Source organism: Echinops telfairi, unplaced genomic scaffold, assembly GCF_000313985.2.
Source record: "Echinops telfairi isolate 266 unplaced genomic scaffold, ASM31398v2 ScPeMD7_29;HRSCAF=101, whole genome shotgun sequence".
NCBI lineage: Eukaryota > Metazoa > Chordata > Mammalia > Afrosoricida > Tenrecidae > Echinops > Echinops telfairi.
Genome location: NW_022103926.1, coordinates 8839134 through 8854792, shown reverse-complemented (window position 1 = coordinate 8854792; position 15659 = coordinate 8839134). Strand labels below are relative to the sequence as shown.

Genomic DNA, 15659 nt, shown 5'->3' with positions numbered 1-15659 from the left:
ATTTTGCTTAGGTTTTAAGAGAAGCATCATGACACGATGTTTTGGGAAGGGTCTGGTTTCATTGTTGCTAGGTCCAGCCGATGGTCAAGAGAAGGCATCACCAAAGCCAGCTCCCTTCAGCTTCGCCCAGCTGATTATTGGCTAGGGAGATGGGGATTCTTTCTCGGCTGGTTTAAAACTCATCAGTCGCAGCCCAGGCTGACGGGTGCGTTTAGGAGCTGGAGAAGGGACGCTCATGCGTGCGAAGGTTTCAGACCCCTCCTGGGAGCAGCCAGAGGGAGCTGCACTCGGCGAGTTGGGTGTCGCGTCCCAGGGAAGAGCCTGGCTTCTCGGCGGCGGTTCTTCCCTTGCTCACGCTCTCTGGGGGGTGGGGGGGTGATGCTGCTGCTGCTCTCCATCTCAGGCGCAGGACTGGAGGCAGGGAGGAACCAGCGGTCCGACCTCACCTGGGCTGCTCGCCTCACCTGGGTCTCAGGTGTGGAGAGAGGACTGAGGAAATCCCATGATCTCTTCATTCCATTTCCCCGCGACACACACGTTTTCAAACCCTGCAGAGTCGTTTTTTCATGCACGTCGTTGTTTGCTAACAAGTTCTGGTTGATTCCTTAACCCCCCCCACCCCCACTCCCCGCCATGGAATGAAACCTTTTAGGTATTCCTTTTTTAAATAAAAAATACAAACTTTATTTCTCAACGGAAACTCCATCAAGGACGAGACTCCTGCTAAGTGGTGCTGCAGCCATTAAGGGACTCGGCCTTGTGTACGTTTCTCGCTGGGGAAGAGAGTGCTCCCTTAAGGAGTCTAAGATGAGGAAACAGTGACACTGGGAGGAGCCAAGTCGGGACTCTCCTACTGTCCACTGAAACGCTGAGCACCGTCCTGGGTTGGAGGGCGCGGCGTGGGGAGCACTGCTGTGGAAAGGGCTCTCTGGGGAGCTCTCCCTGGGCCCTGTCAACAGACCGCTCTCCGTCGTTAACATGGTGATGGGGCTGGTCGTTCCTTAATCAAACACCTGATCATGCTGGCTGATCTTTAATCAAACATCTGAGCTGGCCGGGCAGGGGACCCTGTGACGCCTCCTGAGGTGCACAGCCAGGGCGACCCGAGACACACTTTCTTCCGGCCTGGCCTCATCCTGCCCTGCCTGTGGACGCTCTCGGTGGTCACACAACAGGGCACCCTGCCGTCCAGCGGGAAGTCCAGCGGGAAGCCCTCACGCCTGGCTCTGGGAGACAGAGCAGGGGCATCGATTTCCAGATGACTCCGGCCCTAGGGGGTCATGTTACCAACCAGGGTCTTGGCACCTGGGTTCTTGGCACAAGTTCTCTTTGGAGACAAGGGTGGTCTCGGCCTCTTGCCTTTTTAAGAGCATGGGCTCTGGTTGTCTGTTGAGTGTCTGTGCACTGGTGGGGGGGGCTCTGATTCTTTGTGGCATGTCTGTGTATTGGTGGGGGTGCGGGACATTGTTTGGGGCCTGGTGCGGTCCTTGCAGATGAGCTGCTGGGCACACAGGGCTCCTGGGAAAGGCTGAGCACTTGGAGCCAGGACCTCCCATTTTACTGCCCATCCCTCGCCCGTGTCCACACTTGACTCTCCTGCAGATGAAACGGACTCACTCCCCTTAAGGGCTCCTGATAGTAAAGCCCAAATCCTGCACCTGGGTCGAGCCAGGTGGACGTGAGCCGTGGGCCGCCTCTTTTCTCAGCCCACTGACCCTAAGGGCTTAGAGGTGCAGGTGCAGTTGCGGGGTGGGTGGGAGCAGACCGTGGCCTGTTGACCAAGACTTGGCCCTCATGGCCAAGACCCTGACTTCCCTGTGGTCTCCAGGCAGGAGGAAGAGCGAGGGCGTGTCTACAACTACATGAACGCGGTGGAGAGAGACCTGGCCGCCTTGCGGCAAGGCATGGGCCTGAGCCGGAGGTCCTCCACGTCCTCCGAGCCGGCCCCCACCGTCAAGACCCTCATCAAGTCCTTCGACAGTGCCTCCCAAGGTACTCCCGCTCCCAGACCACACCGAGGGCCGGCGCTGTGTCCACTCTCCGTGTGTTCCCCGGCCTAGTCTGTCAGCCGGCCTCCCGTTAGTGTGTCCACCAGAGAAGGGTGGGTTTCCGAAGGAGAGTGGATCTGTGTCGTCTCAGAGAGCTTGAGCACACTTGCCCCCTAGCCCCTCACGGATGCTTCGCAGAGGATCACGCAGGTCCCAGCCTTTTCCCACCGCTGAAGGTGACGGACTGCAGTGGGACTGCAGTGCGGTCAGTCAGCTGTCGGTCCACGGACCACGGCCTGACTTGGGTGGCTTTCGTGGCCTCGTTCTGGGTTGCTCCTCCTCCGTGAACTTAACCCCCCCCTCATCTCTCAGGTCCCTCCTGTCGGTGGGAGCCTTACACATAGCCCCTAAAAGCGCACCAACCTGAAGGCAGACCTTGCTTACGAGGGAGGCTACACTGGACCAGGAGGTCACCTCATGGTCAAAGGGGAAAAGATGGACCTCGTCTCGGATTCCTCTTAGGTGGTGCGCATGGAAGCCGCAGTCGAGAACGAGAGAGACATCGCTCAGGTCAATCCGCCCCCGACCCCTGTAGAGAGTTGAACAGCAAGGCGGTGACTCTGAGGGCTAGCGCGCACCTGACCCGAGCCGTGGCATTTTCACACGCCTCATGTGCATGTGAAAGGAGGCCATTGACCAGGAAGACCCGCCGGAGATCCATGCCTTTAACTGTGGTGTTGGCGAAGATGACGACCGAAGACCAATGTCTGTGTTGGAGGAAGAACGGCCAGAGTGCTCCTTAGAGGCCGGGATGGCGAGACTGCAGCTCATGTGCTTTAGACTGATTATCAGGAGAGACTAGCCCCTGGAGAAGGGCATCGTGCTTGGCAGAGTAGAGGGGCAGCGACGGAGAGGATGGCTCTCGAGGAGATGGCTGGACACAGTGGCACAGCAGTAGGCTCAGACGCCGGAACCCTTGTGAGCTGGCGCGGGGCCGGGCAGTGTTTCATTCGCTTGTGCGTGGGGCCGCTGTGGTCAGAAATGACTGGACAGCACCTCACAACAAAGCTGAACTGTTGTGTGGTTGTAAGGAGACTCCAGGGGGTTATTTTTGGTTTCAAGCTTAAAGGTTATCTTAAGATTGATCGTAGAGCAGAGATTCCCAAACAAATTTGGCCCACTGTCCCCTTTTAGAAAAAAAATTGGTGCCCTCCCAGCAATACAAAGCATTTGTACTATAACCCATAGTCCAGAATACAGTGTAGATGCCTACTTTTGTAGGCATCCTTCCAGCGTCCCCCAGGGGCGGCCTCCCCACCGTGGGAAGCACTGTCCGGAGGACTAGGAGGAGCAGGGACAGGGGTCGCGGGAGCGCTGCGCGCAATAGCACAAAGACGGAAACAGCCTCCTGCCCCCAGCAGAGGGGACCCTGCTGCTCTCAGACCACACTCACTGCCAGCCAGCCGATGCGGCTCTCACCGCCCTGTGGGACCTGGTAGGGCTGCCCCTGTGAGTTTCCGAGAGGGGAGCCCTTAAAGCCTGGAAAGCCCCGCCTTTCTCCCTGAGAGTGGCTGGTGGCTTTGAACTGCTGACGTGCCCTTGGCAGCCCAGCATGTAACCACCGCAGCACCAGCATCAGAAGGAGCCTGCGCAGGCGGGATGGCCCACCACAGGAGGGCTCGAGGAAAGGGGCCTCCGCTCCTGTGAAACCGAGATGTGAGCGTCCGATGCCTGCCAGCCTCTCACCTAGCGCCCCGATGGACCGACTCCTCTTTGTGTGCGGAGGTGGATTTCATCAGGGTAGGAACGGCTTCAGCTTCCTATTACAACGAAGACGGACCCGTGGCAGCCTGGTCAGTTCTGACTCTCAGCGACCTCGTCGAGCGGAGTGGAACTGCTTCCCGGGGCCTCCAACATAGCAGACCTTTGCCAGAGCAGACTGCCTCCTCCCACTCCCACCCCTCAGAGAGGCGTAGGGTTATGACATAAGTGAGCTGGGTGGGAGTGACCGGATGATGTCAGGGAGGCAAAACCTCGTCCTTGAGAGAGGACTCCCCCAGGTATCGCATGGTTCACAGGGGCTTCAGTGAATCAGCAAGGAAGGTTGGCCCAGAGAGCTCTCCCTGTCCGATGACGCGCTCACGATACACCTGTCCATCTGTCCCCCATGCAGTGCCAAGCCCCGCCGCTGCCGCCATGCCTCGCACGCCTCTGAGCCCAAGCCCCATGAAGACGCCGCCTGCTGCTGCTGTCTCCCCGATGCAGGTGAGCACCCGGCCATGGGGGCCGCGGTGGGGAGGTCTCCTCTGTCAGTGTCACCCACACTCCTGTCAGGTGGGGAAACAGCAGTCTCACCAGGGAAGGGTTTCTGGGCCTGGGTGGTGCTGGCGGGCAAGCATTGGACTGCGGACCCACCGCTGGCTCTCCGAAGGAGGAAGAGAAGGTGGTCGGCTCCCAGCCAGGTTTCCAGCTGCAGGGACCCTGCCTGGAGGTGCTCGGGATGCCCTTGGTGGCAGCGGATTAGTGGTTTCTCCCCTTCAATACTAGGGGCGTCAAAAAGCTCGTGGGTACAGGGGATGAAAAGATCATGGACGTGTCTCACAACCTTGTCAACTTCGCATGCTGTGGCTGCACCTGGATCAAGGCAAAGCAGAGACCCGAAAACAAAGAAGGCAGCCCAGCCGCAAGCTCACTCTGATGTAGAGGGAGCGCTGCCCGTGAGTGCCCAAGACTGCAGCTCTGTGGGAGCAGAAAGCCGCCTTTCTTGCGAGACAAAGCACAGAGTAGATGGTGTCACTGGGCGCGTAAGCTCTAACCGTAACGAGCATGGACAGTTACTGAACACGCACCGCTCAGTACTTCATAACGCTAAGCATTCGATCATAGCGCCAGCCCTGCTGGATATCCACCAGAAATCAAGCCCCTCACTCGCATGGAGTGGATTGTAACACACAGTGACCTTATAGGACAGAGTCGAACTGCCCTGTGGGTTCACCAACACTGTCAGTCTTCCTTCCCTGGAGTGGTTGGTGGGCTTGAACCTCAGACAGTAAGGTAAGCCGCCCAACGCTTCACCTGTTGGGCCAACAGTGTTTCTTAACTGGGTATGCGAGGGGACTTCCATGAGTTGGCCCCCAAATGCCATGATGTTCCCGTTCCATTTCCGGTGCGCTCTATGAAGCCCCCTGGTACTGGCCCCAGTCTTCAGATGTGGATGTGTGTTGCCTGGGCTCATACTGGTACACTGTGGTTTGCGGCCGGCAGTGTGGCTTCAGAGCTTGTGCCATTGTCCCTGGCACGGAAACAGGTTCCTAAGTGGGCTGTGTGGCTGGCCTGAAGGGCATCAGGCGGCAGCATGGGCTTTTCTGGAGTCCTCCTCCGGGTCAGCCTTTAGCGGCTCCTCAGCCCCTGCGTGGGCAGGGCTGGAGCTCAGCTGTGGTGACGGCCTCTCTTTCCATGACTTGTCCGCTTTAGACGGCGAATGGCCTGGTGGCCCAAGTGTCCACTCTGCGCTCTTGAACTTGTGCCGCACCCTCTCTTCTGGTTTTCCTGGTGCCAATACTGATCACAGGGAAATCTGAGCCCTGCCGTGCGGGGAAGCAGGCCACCAGGTCAGAGCTCTTAGCCTGTCGTGGTCAAGCCACCCTCTCTCTGGTTCTTGATGTAAAGCCCCTTGGAAGAGAGCCCATGTCCCCTTGAGATGTCCTGCTGCTAACATGCACAGCGTAGTCGCAGAAGGTCGACGCTGTCCTCAGTCCGTGTGCACGGAAGACGCGGGCAAGAGATGACATGATGTGCTGCATTGAGTCAGTCTGCTGCCAAGACCTCTTTACAGCGCTGAAAAGCCAGAAGGTCACTTTGAGGACTAAGGTGCGCCTGACCCAAGCCATGGTCCTTTCAGCGTCCTCATCACGCATACGAGAGGCGAATGCTGCCCGAGGAAGTCTGAAGAAGAACGGGTGCACTTGAGCGAATGAACGAGCGAACCCTGGACTGCCCGAAGACCAGCCAGTCTGTCTTTAAAGCCAACGAGGGCCAGACTTAGTCTCATGTGCTTCGGACATGTTGTCAGGAGAGACCAGTCTCTGGTAAAGCTAGAGGGCCAGCGAGAAAGACAGACACCCTCGAGAAGGCGGATGACACCGTGGCTGCCCCAGTGGGCTCGCAGGTAACACTGTGAGGGAGACCACCGCCAGGCCGTGCTCCTTTGCCGGGCGTCGCCCACTGAGCCTGCACTGCCTCGGAGCCATCCAACCACGGCAACAACCACACGGGCACTGTCGTCAGAGCTTTCTTCTTCTTTTTACTAATGCTTTTCCTGGGGGCTCTTACGTCTCTCACCATGATCCATACATTCATCCATCATGCCAAGCACATTTGCACATGTGCTGCCATCAGCATTTTCAAAGCACTCTCTTCCCATTGAGCTCCTGACAATCAGAACTTTCTTTTCTTTCCTTTTTTTACCGACAGGCTTCATTGTCAGGGAAACACGGGCCAACCACTGAGAACACCGGGTGTAGGGCCAACAGACTAGACAGCGGGCCAAGGGCCCGGGGCTCAGCCTAGGGACGCATTAGCAACCTGAATGTCTCATCACCTGTGACAGGACATGGAAGCTCATCACTGTGCCTGTGGCTAAGAATGACGAGCCCGATGGGCAGCAGGAGGCGAAGGCACTGGTGGATGCGCAGCTCCGGGCCCCAAGCAGATCGCCCGCCATCGTCCACTCCCTAGATGTCACGGAGTGGGTGCAGGCCACGAAGTCCAGGCAGCACCGGTTGAGGAAGAGCGTGTTGAACAGGGACCGGATGACCTGGTCGGGCACAGAGGTTTTACTGAGGATGCTGATCACGGTAGACTGCATCGGGGTGGTGCCGTAGGGCCGCCAGAACGTTCTGGAAGATGTAAAGAAAAGCGACGCCAAGGAACACGTTCTTTGCCTTTGCAAAGAAGGCAGCCCTTCTCCAGGCGTGGTTGTCCACAGCGAGGCTCCGTGGCGTGTGAGGAACAGGCCTTGCTTTGTAAAGCTCTGCACACAGAAGACGAAAACTCGCACCTCTGTGACTTGGAGAATCTGACAGCTGGAAGCCACATTCAGTAGGTACTTTCTCCGTTGGCACAGCATTTCTCAGACCTCTAAACAGACACGGCCTGGCCTCATAGACACCCCCATTACACCACACGCCTCCAAACCAGAAGCGCTCCGGGATCGAGGCTCTGCTCTGCTGGAGACGGTGTTGCCCCCTCGCCACACTGCCCCGCAGAACTCTGCTCTGTGGCTTACCACAGTGAAATTGCCCTTGGCGCTAATTAAGTTCCTCTCCTTTGGGTTTGGCCTGGAGGGTGGATGGGGTGAGGTTCCCCAAGGAGACCCTCCTGGGACAGCCTGGCTGCCCTCACAGAAGAAGACAGTGCTGGGGTCAAGTCTGCCGCAGTTCTTCTCACCAACGTGGGTTTCGGGTTTTTAAAGAGAACGCCTTCAGAGTGAGCCCCTGTGGTGGCTTTGTGTGTTTAGAGACCATCTGTCGCGATGGTAGGGGAGCAGGGTGGGAAGGGACAGCAGTAGACTCGGGTGTGTACAGGTGTTAACTCGGGCGAAGGGAAAGACAGTGTCATACAGGAGAGACACGGGTAAAAACAAAAATGGGGGTGAGGAAAACCGGACAGGCCAGTGGCCGATTTGATAAATGATTGAAGTTGTCACATGCAAAAGTGGCGATAGGTCAGCCCCAGCTAATAACAACACAAACAGTACATTTACTTGAAAAGAGAACTCTTTCTGGAATCCACAGCCCGCCTGAGCCAACCTCTCTGTCTTGATGGAGAGTCCAGAAGCCCAGTGATTTTTCCACAAAGGTAACTCACCGAGGGAGGGGTAGTCTCTTCCACAGACGCCGCCGGACCGAGGAGAGTTTACTGCCGAAGGAAAACCTCACCTCAGCCTTTCTTGACCTCACGGGCGCCCGCACACAGCTTATCCATGAACCAGCCACAGACCCAACCGTTAAAGTTCAGACTACCAAGCGCCCGGGGCAAACCCTGGAGGGCGTCCTGACGGGAGGGCTGAGATTTCTCGTTTGGGGCGTGAGTCGTGCAAGGAAATTGCCAAGCGGGTCCCTCGACACGAAAGACGCCAAGGAGATGAGATGGGGGTGCCCCAGACCCATGCTTTGTAGAGGTGGACCAGGAGCACCTAGGGGCTCCGAGTGTGCGTGGTGGCCACCTCAGGCAGCCGGTGGCAGGATGACAGACCTTCCCAGGTCACCAGTAGCTACTGAGGTACCAGGTGGTGACGGAGATCTGGACCAGGGCCGGAGCAACAATAGGAGCCCACCCCTCTTGTTCTGGGACGTGTCTCATTCATTAATGGCACAGACACCTTCTCGTGAAACCACGCTGAGTGCCAGGTGAGCGATGCCATGCTGCAGGGCCAGGGAGGTGGTGCTGTAAGCAGGCAGCAGGTGGCTCCTGGATCTTGACTGCGTCCATCATCCTGGTTGGGGCAGTGCCAACAGTCCTGCAAGATGTCATCACTGGGTGCAGGGACATGGGTTGTCACTGTGTTGTGTTTTACAGCTGCAGGTGAATCTGGGATAATCTCAGAAGTAAACGTGTGTGTAAGAGGAGACACACACACCTCACTATAGTGACGTAGAATGTATTGTTCAGAGTCAGAGCCAGACGTTTGCTCTGCAGCCGTCAGCTTCAGGTTAGGCCTGGCCGTGGCTGACACCTCCCACCCCGGCCCCTAACCCCCATCTCTCTCCTGATTGCAGAGGCACTCCATCAGTGGACCCATCTCCGCGCCCAAGCCCCTGACAACCCTGACGGATAAGAGACCAAACTACGGGGAGATCCCCGTCCAAGGTACACCCCTCTTCCAGTTCCTGCAGACGCTGAACCCCCAGTCCACCCTCTTTAATGCTTATTGTCTTTGCATCACTGTGCCTTTTGGTTTGACTACAATATTGCTTCGTTTCTGACATTAATGCCAACCGATCTGGCGCACATCTTCGTTAGAAGTTTGTAAGGAGGGGAACCAGAACAACCAGACTCACAGCCACTGAGCCCACGCTGACTCGGACCCCCTACAGGACAGGGTGGGACTGGCCAACTCTGCAGGAGTAGAGAGACCACCTTTCGCCCTCAGAGCAGCTGGTGGTTTTGAACCGCTGGCCTTGCAGCTCGTAGTCCAAATTGTAGCACACACTGTCCCCGGGCCTCCAGAGCAATTTGCTGATTGCACATTTTAATTGTTGTCGTTAGCGACTGTCTGGTTTCAACTCAGCAAATGCTCAAGGTTCAGCCACGTCACAGCATCTACCAGGGACCCCACTGCCTTCAGCCGACCAGCGTCCCTCCTGAGGTGGCCGCACTGTGCTCGCCCATGTGTCTGTTGATGGACACACAGCCATGGCGGGCCAGGGGGTCTTGTTGGTCATGCGCTAGCCACGCTCTTTGCTGGTGTGGCCAGCACTTGGGTGAAGGGTTAGTGCCACGGCGAATGGGCACCTCCGTGGATGAGCCTCCGGAGGCAGAAGGCGGGTGAGCGCGTGTGGCCGTCGTGTGTCTCTGCTGCTGCCACGGAAGTTTCTTCTCTGACCGTCGAGGGCGGGACGTGTGGATTCCAGGCTCTGGCTTCCTGTTGGCTCTGGGGGAAGGGTCTGTCTGGGGCACCTGTGGGCTGACATCTGTGAGCGCTGTGGCCACCCGCGCCTGTGCCTGAGCGTCTCCGCGTGGGGACGCTGAGTCCCAGGGGCGTGCTCCCCCCCCATTCTCTCTCGTCAGATAAAAGGGTGGGTCACATCAGGGTGCTGCGTGCTGCAGCCAGCCCTTCCTCATGAACATAGCAAGCACAGCCGAACCCTGCTTTGTGCCACCCGCCCAGTTCAGTGACCCAACCGCACCCCGGCCCCAAGTCGCTCCGACTCGTCCCGCCCTTCGCACAGAGCAGAGCTGCCCCTGCTGGGCCCAAGGCTGGAGATCTTTTTTTAATAGTTTTATTGGCACTTAATCCACATATTACACAATTCAATAGTTCACTCATATCGAGAATTGTACAGTCATTAACACAATTTCAGAACATTGTCTCTTTCTTTCTCCCCCTCGAGTAAATCGCCTTTAAAATGAGTCGTGTAATCAACCACCTTCAGTTCTAGTGCTCACTCCCCCTCCCACCCTCACTGTGTACTCCCGAAATCCCCTCGCCCTCATTCCCCGCACACACCCTTACATCCCCTACAAAGTCATTATCGGTGCATCCACTCCTGTGCTTGACAGACCGGTTCGCCCAACAAACTGTAAGAACAAAAGGGAAATGAAACGGTAAACATAAAACAATATTAATACAGAGATAAAAATATAAACAATGAGTACGGACAGAGCACCACCATCAATGTTTTAAAAGCCAGGGAAGACGTTTTTGTCCCGGAACAAGCAAGAGACCCTTGTACCAGAACAAACTCAGGACAGGTCTAGAGAGGTCAACTGACCGACTATCGAGTTTGATCCAGCAGAGTCAGGGTGACAGTGATCTGTCTCGGACAGGGAGGCTGCTCCAGGCTGTTGCCTGTGGCTGCAGGGGGTCTGCCAGCAGCTTGATCTGACTCGATACTCTGCAGATGGGTTTCCAAGACTGTAGATCTTGACGGAAGCAGCCAGCCTCCCTCTCAGTGGTTGGTGGCTTTTGAACTGCTAACCCTGTGGGTAATCCCCCGACCCAGGACACCTTCATTTACCTCCGTCAGAATGACCAGGCAACACTCGGAGTCACCTGGGGGGCTAGGGGTGGCGGGGGTGTCCATAACACAGGCTTCTAAAAGGGTCTCTCTGTCTCCCACGCGTGACGTCTTGGGAGGCTCCGTGGTGCGCTGATTGGAGAGCCTGGGGAGTGTGTCCCTGCCTGGACAGTCAGTGTCGCCCAGGGGGCATCGCAGGAAGTGGGCTGCTTCCAGCAGAGCTGGACTCTAAGAAAGTACACCCAAGCTACCCTAGGAAACCCTTCACTGAGGCAAAGATTTGACCCTAAAAACGCGGCACGGTGAAAGGAAAGTGTGTGTAGAATAATCTTGAACATTCTTTACGAGAGAACCCGCCTTACTTTAACATTTAATTGGCCATAGAGTAGGACATAAGAGCCCTGGTGGCCAAGTGGTCACGCCTTGGGCTGCTACCCACAAAGCCAGTAGTTTGAAACCACCAGTTGTTTCTGGGGGAAAGACAAGGGTCTTAGAAAGGCACAGGGCAGTGCTCCCCTGCCCTCCCTCAGGGTCGGTGTCAGTTGGAACAGGTTGATGGGAGTGGGCTTGGTTTGATAAAAGAAACCTTTGAACTTGACCCGTCACAGGGCAGACGGGCCCAGCCAATGATTTGGTGCAGAGCCTCAACCCCTGCGCCGACCGAGGCTGCCGACAGAGAAGTCCGCTGCCCGGAGCGTTCAGGGCCACTGCTGTGTGGACGTGTTTCTGAGGGGGGGCGGGGGCCAGGCTGGGCCGGATGCGGATGGACAGGATGTGCCTCTGCTCAGTCTGCTCGCCCCTGGGGCTGCTTGGGCGTTTCCTTTTCCTGCCCGACCTCTCCTTCCTTACCATCCTCACCTCGGGCCTCCTCTGCTGGCTCACCTGCTTGAGGTCCGAGCAAGGTCTCCGTCCTGCCACCATGTCTGTGAGGACTACCCTTGCTCTCAGTGTTCTCGTCAGCATGTTCAGCTGGCCTCCGTCTCCCCCAGGCCCCTCCCCCTCGCAGGGCACCTCTCCCCACGCTCCTCACTCACTACCGCTCTGGCCTGTCGTCCCTTGGACAGGTCAGCAGAGGGCGGCCGCTGCTAAATCCAAGCCTAGGTCCCCCTCCTGCCTTGCCTCGTCCGTCTCCCCGTGGGTGGGGACACCCACTCCACTCAGCTGTGGCCCGAGGCCTGCCAACCTGATCAAGCACTGACAACCCTGCTGACGGAGAGCACCCAGCTGCCTCCCAGCCCACCCTGAGCGCCCCTTGGCTCCCCCGGGTCGGGCCCTCAGCTGGCACCATGCCCTCCAGGCTCTGGGGGGCTGTGTGCAAACCACACACCCTGCTGGCAGCTGGTCCTGACTCGGCACGTGCTGCATGCACTGGGAGTTGCAGGCGTCGGCGCTCTCCCCTTCGGAGAAGCACCTGAAACACGTCAGCCCTGCACCACCGTGGCTCCTCTTGTCAGCATGCCCCTATCAAACCTGCTGCCCTCGACTGGTTCTGACTCCGCTACCCTGTGCGACAGCATAGAACTCACTCCATGGAAGTCTTCCGGGGGCACACCGCTTCAAATTTTCCCAGAGGAGCAGCTAGTGGACTTGAACTGCCAACCTTGTCGTTAGCAGTCGGCCGTTAACCCAGTACACCACCATGGCTCCCGAGATAGGTCGGAGCAGTGTTTTAGTTTTCGTCATCGAGGGGCTCAGTCATTGTCTCAGAGAATGGTCCCCACACTAAACCCACTGCCCTCGGTAGTGTTGAACTCACCGTGGCCCAAGATGGGGTGTCTAAGGTTATCGATGTTTATGGGAGCAGCTTGCCTCACCTTCCTCCCATGGGGTGGCTTTGGGGGTTGAACCACCAGCCTTTCCGGTCACAGCACCAGGGCTGCTTTTGTCTGTAGACCCCCAAACCCCAACCCACTTGCTCAGAGTTGGTTCGGACTCGTGCGTGGAACGCTCCACGGGCTTCGGAGGCTGTTGGTCCCTGCCGAAGGAGACTGCCGGCTGCCTCCTAGACTCAGCCACTGCGCACCAGGGCCCTTTGCCGCAGAGAAGCTACCGCTCGCCCTTCCAGTCCTTCTTTCCGTCTTTGGCGCCGGTTCCCGAGGAGTCTCTCTGCAGGGCCCCCACCCCACCTGCCTGCTGTAGCCCCCTCCCCGTGACAGGTCTGCATCTGGCGCCCCCCCTAGACTCCAGGAGGGTGCTGCCTCCTGTGCTGTGCCCTGTCTGCCTCCTCTGACCTTGTACACGTCCAGATGTCTCTGATCAGTACTTTGGGGGCTTTACATACTTTTTGTTTTGGCTTTTACACGTTTCCAGAAAGTAGCTGGGGTGCTGGTGGAATCAAGACCCACTTGGGCCCCGTGGCTCACAGTGGACAGAGGCAGACGTGTGTCCCAGCTGTTGGTTTTCCGGGTTTTATTTTCAGATGTGCCTCTGGGGCACGCTGGGAGTGAGGGGGATTGGATCAGCCGCCTTAGAAACACTGCACTGTGACGTTTACCAGTGCCCCACACCGGCTGTCGCAGGCCAGAGCCAAAGCAGTCGTGTGTGCGTGGCGGTGGCGAGGCGCCTGGCGCCTTCCTCACCACTGTTCCTGTGGTTGAGTTCACGGTTGTGGCCACTGTGTCCGTCCATCTCCTTGAGGGCCTTCCCCTTTCTCACTGCCCCTCCCCTTTACCAAGCACGATATCCTTCTCCAAGGACGGGCTCTCCTGATAGGGTGCCCAAAGTACACGAGACAAAGTCTTTTCCTCCCGTCTGGGAGCAGTCCGTCTGCGTCTGTGCAGGCAGTGCACGGCGCCCGCCTCCAGCGTCACTGTGCCCCCACTATGCGGCTCTCGCGTGCTCACGGGGATGGGTGCCTGTGGGTGGCTCGGGTGTGTCCCGACAGACGCGTGGTGGGAGGACTGTGGTCGTCCTCCTCCTGTGCCATGACTCGGTGGTCCCCACCCACAGCCACCCCATGGCCCGCAGAGACCTTGTGCATGACAAAGGCAGACCCCGCCTGGTCCACTGCCATCCTCAGAGTTGTTCCCTGCACCACACATAGAGGCTTGTTTCCAGAAAGTGACTCCTGCAGTTTGGGAGCCTGCAAGCTCCAACTCCATGGGCCAGGGGCCAGGCTGGAGGCTTCTCCTGCCCGGAGGTGAAGAGGTGAGCACTGACCAGCAGGGAGGCGTCTGTTGGGTGCAGGCCCAGCCCCAGAAAACTCCTTCGCCGTCAGCTCAGAGTGGCCGAGAAGTGCACCGAGACTCCAGACCCAGCACGTTGGCAGCAGCATCAGCCCCTCTCGGCCGGCCGCATCCTGCTCCGATCCCGTCCTCGTGGCCTCTGCCTTCCCTTGGGCCACTGCCCTCCTCTGACAGCGCTGAGGCTGCAGGGAAGTCCTCCTCACGCCCTGCAGCCGCAGACTGGAAAATCTGATGACGACCCTGGCTTCTGTTTCCGGCTGCGTCCGTGTTCTGTCGGCTTTGTTTTGTCTGTCAGGCCCTGTGCTCGCGTGCCCTTCCTGTCGGCCCGGTGCCAGTGGCCGGCAGGGTTCAGGGCTTCGTAGCTGATGACTGGGGCTAGCGTGTGCACCAGCAAGTGTGCTGGCTTCCAGCCAGACGGCCCGACTGTGTCCAGAGAGCAGGCTCCCACTTTCTGCCCTCTCACGCCATGACGCTGCTTGTCAGCGGTTCAAACCCACCAGCTGTGCCCCCGGAGGAAGGGGAGGACCGATCCACAGCCTCAGAGACTCCGTGCTGTCATTAGGAGCCAGAGTGGACTCGGAGACAATGAGCTTAGTGTAGTTTGATTTGATTTTCATCCTAACAAGATTGTGTCACGGGCCCTTGCTTTTAACCTCAAGGTATCTCGAGGAGGAATAATCTTACAGTCGCAGTTCTTAAAAAGAAGCGGTAAATTACCAGTTCAGTTAGTTATACGGTTAGCACTTAACTTGCCTCAGGGACACCTGGGGAGTGGGGGCCTGGTGTCTCAATGTGTTAAGCCCTGGGCTGTGGTCCTTGGAAGGTCACCGGTTTGAATCAGTCATCTGCTCTGAGGGAGAAGGGTGAGGCGGTCTGCTCCCAGGGTGCGGGTCTGCTCTGTCCTGCAGCGTGGCTGTGAGTGGGACGTGGTTGTCTGGGGACATTCTCGGACACCTGGGTTGCTGTGTTCCCATAATGCACCAGGCTGCACCTGGCTCGGCCTTGCCCTTCTCTCTTCCCTGGCCTGGTCTGAAGCCAGGCAGGCGTGCTTGGGCTTGGGAGGAGGTGTGCAGGAAGGAGCTGCAGGGCACCCCCTGGCCACCTGGGGCAGGTCTTGAAGGCCTGCAGGCTGAGACTAAAGGGAGGGCTGGGGGAAGGCCAAGGGCAGGCTGTGGACACAGGTGGGTCTGTGGTGTGCTCCCTCAGGCTGCAGTCCACGTGCAGATTGAGAGGGCCCTCATCAGTGAGCTCACCTTCCCTGCGGGCCCTGCCCTCCTGTCCCGGGGAGGCCCAGCCTGCCGGGGCTCAGCCCTAAGCGGTGCTCCGTCCTGCCTGGTCCTCAGGGTGGATGTGGGTGGCTTCCCCATGGGGGAACCTCGACCTGACGCCTGGAGCGATTGCCCCTTTGCCAGAACCTGGGGCTAGAAAGGATGAAGGGGAGGTAATGCCACAGGTTCTTGCTTTTAACCAGGTGGTTTGGGGAAGCAGTAGCTGCAGGAGGTGAGGACAGGTGGGCCTCACAGGTAGGTCTGAGGTCCCGTTCCCTGCCTGGGCCCTTACATAAGGTGGCCAGATTTTAACACTGGTAAAGTGGGACACCACTGATAAAACGCATTTCCTGGCAAAATAGCCACATGGCAGCCGAAAACCGTCTACCCTAGCTTGTCGTGCATTCTTTCCAAAAATGGGGACTTTTTAAAAAACGCCACGGAATGCAGGAAAAATTGTTAAAAATCGGGACGTCT

At 57.9% G+C, this 15659-nt stretch overlaps 1 protein-coding gene across 1 annotated transcript in view; it reads left to right on the top strand.

Annotated features, from left to right (window-relative positions):
- SPECC1L (sperm antigen with calponin homology and coiled-coil domains 1 like) overlaps positions 1–15659 on the top strand; it is a 67051-nt gene that overhangs the window by 27886 nt on the left and 23506 nt on the right. Inside the window, exons 8-10 of the mRNA XM_004716371.4 lie at positions 1829–1992; positions 4162–4253; positions 8768–8858. Of these exons, the coding sequence (XP_004716428.1) occupies positions 1829–1992; positions 4162–4253; positions 8768–8858 (347 nt within the window). The remainder of the gene's footprint in view (positions 1–1828; positions 1993–4161; positions 4254–8767; positions 8859–15659) is intronic.